This window comes from Meleagris gallopavo, chromosome 11 (assembly GCF_000146605.3).
Source record: "Meleagris gallopavo isolate NT-WF06-2002-E0010 breed Aviagen turkey brand Nicholas breeding stock chromosome 11, Turkey_5.1, whole genome shotgun sequence".
NCBI lineage: Eukaryota > Metazoa > Chordata > Aves > Galliformes > Phasianidae > Meleagris > Meleagris gallopavo.
The window spans coordinates 15159038-15164270 of record NC_015021.2 but is presented as its reverse complement, the minus strand read 5'-3'; the positions used below and the strand labels follow the sequence as shown (position 1 = coordinate 15164270).

Sequence of the window (5233 nt, the reverse complement as noted above, 5' to 3'; positions counted from 1 at the left end):
GGGCCAGATGCAGGATGAATAAGGAGTGCAGGCCGCGGGCCGGGTGCGGGGCCCAGGCCCCAGCGTTGCGGGTGCTGAGCTGACCCCCGCGGGGCCACATGTAGTGGGACGTCCGCAGCGCCGCCCCAGCCACGTGCTCACTTTGCAGAGCTGCCGCCCCAGCCCGTGCCATGGATGCGCCGCCCATCACTCCCGTGGAGCTGCTGTGCCTGGGCTCCAGCCTCGCCTTCTCCGGCCTCTTCTACTACCTGTACAGGAAGAAAGCCCGAGTTGTGGCACGCATACAGGTAGCCCGTCTCACTGTGCCCTCCCCCGCCTGCTGTCCCTGCCCCATTGTCCAGTCCAGAGCCGGTGCACCTTGCTGATGTTTATGCCCTCCATCAGTGTCGTGATGCCTTGCACCAGGCAGGTCACATCCTGCCAAATGCCATGCGCAAACCCTGCACTGCCAGCCCATCTGCCTGTGCCTGTGTTCATGCTCAGCCCTACTCTTCCAGGAGGCCCCAAAGCTCCAGGTTGATGACAGTTTACCAGCACTGGTGTCTGTAGCCGATGGGAGATGCCTGCCTTATGTTGCCCTGGAAGGTAAGGTGTCCCCATGGCCACATGCTGGGGATGGGGAGCAGGCTTTTCTCCTTTGGCTGTGATACATCCATTTGTCCTCAGGCATTGTGCTGCCAGCCAAGGCTGCGCTGTCCAGCCATTACCACGGGGGGATGCAGGGTGTGATCCAGAAGCTGCTTCAGAAAGAGCATCGGCTGATCTGGAACAGCTTGGCACGGAGCTGGTGAGCAACAGAGGGGACATTGGGGCCAGACTTGCACCAGCGGGTCCAGACCCCAGCCTCTGGGGACACCTGAGAGGCAGAAAGCAGTTTGCTTGGAGACTCCAGTCCTTACCCCCAGTTCAGCCCTAGCAACTCAGGTTTCTTTCACGTTCTCCACATCTCAGTGCTGTGCTCTCCTCTTGCAGGACTGAGAGTGAGCGGGTGCTCTCAGAACAGGTCTACACTGTCCCCTTCTTGCTGGCCTCCCCGGATGCTGAGGCAGTGACGCAGGTGAGCGTGGAGAGCCCGCTGCGAGCCGTCTGCCTGCCCCTGGAGATGGTGTACGAGCGCTTCCAGCAGCCAGCCCACGGCTTCCGCGACCTGCTGGGCCACTACCTGAGTGGGGAGAAACCCAAAGGCATTCTCGAGACAGAGGAGATGCTGCGGGTGGGGGCCGGGCTGACAGGCATCGGGGAGCTGGCCCTGCACCCTGACGGCTCCCTGCACCTCCAGCCACCAGCGCGGGAGGGCGAGTATTTCTTGTGCCTGGGGGACTGGCAGATGGTGCTGGCCGAGCTGGAGTCAGCCAGAGGTTTTTGGAAGGGGGCAGCTATGTTGTGTGCCATGGTGGGGCTGGCTGTCCTCCTGCACACCCTGTGCCGTGCCATCCGCCACAAGCATCAGGACAAGGAGCCAGAGGTGGAGGAGGACAGCGATGAGGGGCTGGAGGACTCCTGTGTAGTTTGCCTTTCCCGGCCCCGTGAGTGCGTCCTCTTGGGCTGTGGTCACATCTGCTGCTGCTTCCGCTGCTTCCAGGCTTTGCCCACTCGTCTCTGCCCCATCTGCCGGGGACCCATTGACCGCGTTGTGCCCCTGTACCAGGCCTGAGAGCATTGGGAGGTGGCAGAGCTGTGCCAATTGAGCCTGGTGTGAAGCTTGTAGAAATCTCAGCTGTCCCTTGGCGTGCAGCTGGGTGGTTTCTGCTGGGGAGGGAGGGGTTCTGGTTTACCCCTGTCTATTCTGGGGTAGGGCTGAAGGGATTTACAGCCCAGTCATCCTCTTTGCCCCTTTGTCTGCCCAAGTCACACCTCCACTCCTACATGAGAACATAGGGTCAATGTACTCCTGGTGCCTGACATGAGGAGAGGAGGCCCTGAGCCATTCTGGATCTATTGTCTGAGTCCTGAACACTCCCCCCCCTTCCCTCCCCTCCCTGCAGTGTGGCTTTTTTTCCTTATTTTGCTTTTCTGGTGTGTGGTTTTGCCTGTGGGTAGATGACAGCACTGGAGAGAGATCCCATGGCTGGTGAGATACAGCTGGGGAAGGTGGGGGTACAGAAACCACCCAGAGCCACCACTCTGTCACACCCTGGCACCAGCATTCCCTTACCATGTGCCTACACCCACTAAGCGGACCCTGTGGGGGCTGAAAAATTCCCTTGCTTCTCTGGCACCTGGGCAGGGAAATGGGGACAGCGTGGGCTGTGGCATCCTGCTGTCCCTCACCACAGCCTCCCCAGAGCTGAAGGACAGCCCCGAGGCAGCCTCCAGCACCCGCTGAGCCCCGTGCACCCGCCCTGAAGCCAGCGCAGGAGTGACGCGCAGTTGTTTGTCATTGATAAAGCTGAGGAGCCAAGCACAGCCTCGCGTTTTCCTTTGCGTCGTTACAGTAGGGCTGGGAAATGCCACCATCCCCTCCCAACCCAGCTGGGCAGGGGACCCCTGATTGCGGGTACATCCTTTGGGACAGCCCCAAAAGGTGCAAGGATGGGGATGAAGAAGAGGGGGAGATGCTGTTACCGAGGCAACTGTGCTCTTCCGGTCTCCATAGCAACTGTTCCCCTGGACCGCTCCCCATCACTGCCTGCTGTTGCCCAGGCAACCCACGGGCTCTCCCAGCTCCTGCAGCTTTGGGGCACCCGGGATTTGGGGTGGGAGTGATGCTGGCAGCCTGACAGCAGTGTGTGGTTATGGGGTTCTGTGCCTCCTTCCCCGGTGCAGCTGTCTCATCACTCCTGGTTTGGGGTCAGGCACTCACTTGGGGCAGAGGAGTTGTCCCCAGGGCCCACTGCCAGCTGTGATGCCCCCAAAACACCCAGCTAAACCTCCAGGGACCTGCACGCATCGTTGAAGTGAGGGAGTTTCCCCACCTTTCCCCACATTCTCTCACGCCAGTCTCTCCCCCTCACCAGTATGGCCGCGCTGCAGAGTGAGCAATGGGGACCGAGTCCCCTGCACCAGCCGGTCGTCCCCCCCGCAGCAGGAGGGATTTCGGGAAGGAGATAAATACCAGATGGGAGAGGGCTGGGCTGCCAGGAACGCGTTCCCTGCATGCCAAGAGCTGCTGGCGCGAGTGGGTGCGTGGGCTGGGAGGTGTCTGCGCACCCGGAGACTGCTCTCCTCGCTCCTGGGGCTGAGCCAGGGTTGGGCAGAGGGGTCCACGGCCACCTCTGGCTGAAGCCCCATAGCACTGAGGGTACAGAAGGAAGGCGATGTGTCCCACTGCACCCTGTCCCTGCAGGCACACAGAGAGGTGCAGGCACCCTTCCCGCAACCCTGTGCCCCCAGAAAAGCCACCAGCCCCACGGCAACCCAGCCACATAGAAGCTGCAGCACAGCCTGGAGCAGTGCTGGGCAGCACCATGATTCAACCCCTCAGCACCAGCCAGAGCCCAGCAATGCCAACTGCCCTCCATGGGGCTGCCGTGCCCGTGCCCCTGGGTGAGCCCCATACACATCCCCACCATCACCCTGGGGACGTTTATTTTGGGGACACATGCAGAGAACACGGTGCTGAGCCACATTCCCATCCCACAGCACTCAAGAGGACCAGGGTGTCCCCACTGCTGCCACCCCCACCCAGTGCCCTGTAGGTGTCCGCTGCCCCCATCGTGCCCCCCAGGGCTGCCAGCTCTCTGCCACCTGCCTCCTTGTCTGTTGTCATGGTGATGGAGATATGGTGACAGATGAGGGATGGAGCTTGTCACCCCTGCGGGAATGCTGTCTGCACAACGGGGTCGGTCTCCCCTATACTGGGAACCCATGAGACAGAAGGCTTTTCCCACAACGCACCTGGCACAGCTCACAGCTCTACCCGACTGCCCCACATGAGGGACAAGGCAGGACGCAGGTGGCACTTGCAGGTGACCCTCACTGACCCCACACAGCACGCTGGGGACAGGTGCTCAGGGTGGTGGCAGCGGGGAGATGGCACCCGGCGAGCAGAAGTGCCATTTCACGTTTCTTGGCAGGGCTGGCAGCAAACAGATGGAGGCTCCAGGAGCAGGCTGCAGGCACAGCTCTGCACCGCCAGCACCCGACCTGCTGCCTGGGGGGAGAGCCAGCCCCCGCTGTGACACCCACCCACATCCCAAACACCAAGAGCCCAGCTATAAGGGCAAACCAAAGCCTTATCCCCGCTCACCCATCACCAGCGTGGTGCCCCCCGCCCTGACCCAGCCCCGGTGCACGACACCCCGCTGCCATCCCCCCGCAGCCCATCTGCTCCCCAGCCCTGTGGCTCACTGCTCTCTGCCCATGGGCAGAGGCACGTGGGCCTGGTGATGGGGAAAGCAGGGCACATCTCAGCGTGGGCCTCTCGCCTATTTTCCCAGGCGCTTCTTTTTGTGGGAGCAGAAGCTGCCAGATGAAGGGGTTGGAGCCGGTTCCCCGGCAAAGGCAGTGATAAAGGATTGCCTCTCTGGTGGGGAGGAAGCACCACTGCCCCAGCGCTGCTCTCAGAGGGGAGCAGGCTCTGCAGAGCCCAGCACAAAGAGAACAGCACAGCCAAGCCTTCCCGAAATAGCAGCACCTGCCCTCTCTCATGGACCAGCCCCACCGATGCTTTTCTACAGCAGCTTTCATTTGTGATCTCAAAGCACAGGAGGACAGTGGCATTGAGAAGTAGACCCCATCCCTCCTTTCCCCAAACCTGAGCCTAAATAACACCCTGGTGATGGGGAGGGGTCCCAGGTGGGGCTTTCTCAGGGCTACTGATGCCAACGTGGTGCAGCTGTGCTCTTGGGGGGAGGCATGATGGTCTTTGGGGGCTAACAGCAGCTGACCCGCGGCACATCCCTGTGGGGATGGCTTTGTCCCTTCTTGTCCTTACTGCCCTGTGGCTCTGTCCTGCGGCAACGGCTGAGCCAAGGAGCAGCAGCATCCCCATGGGTACCCACGGGTCTGTGCCCAAACCACAGCCCCACAGATACAACCAGCACGCATCCATTTGGATGCACGCGTGTGCAGTGACCCACGCGGACCCACAGAAAGGGGGGGGAGGGGAAGCCCTGCATGGGAGCTGCAGGAGGGGCTGTCAGCGATGGGGATGCAGCGCCGTGCTGGGAACTGACACGGGGGATCTCTGCCTGGGCCACAGGCTCAGTGGGGAGGGGGGGACCCACGCATGCGGTGCTGCGCTGGGGATGGGCGCACCGAGACCGGACGGACCCCGGGACACGGGGACGGA

The 5233-nt window shown here is 61.9% G+C and overlaps 1 protein-coding gene across 1 annotated transcript; it reads left to right on the top strand.

The window, feature by feature from the left end:
• Positions 1-6: 6 nt before the first annotated feature.
• On the top strand, positions 7-2401 carry LOC100543320 (mitochondrial ubiquitin ligase activator of nfkb 1-A-like). The gene is made up of 4 exons (XM_010716824.1): positions 7-287; positions 498-585; positions 667-787; positions 973-2401. The coding sequence occupies exons 1-4, from the start codon at positions 171-173 to the stop codon at positions 1652-1654; spliced, it is 1008 nt and encodes a 335-aa protein (XP_010715126.1). The 5' UTR covers positions 7-170; the 3' UTR covers positions 1655-2401.
• Positions 2402-5233: the final 2832 nt, after the last annotated feature.

Bases quoted from the DNA above. Each gene is read 5' to 3' on its own strand.
- LOC100543320 (XM_010716824.1), top strand. From the start codon at position 171: ATGGATGCGCCGCCCATCACTCCCGTGGAGCTGCTGTGCCTGGGCTCC. The intron at 288-497 runs GTAGCCCGTCTC...CTACTCTTCCAG, and splicing joins GAGTTGTGGCACGCATACAG to GAGGCCCCAAAGCTCCAGGT. The intron at 586-666 runs GTAAGGTGTCCC...ATTTGTCCTCAG, and splicing joins GCCTTATGTTGCCCTGGAAG to GCATTGTGCTGCCAGCCAAG.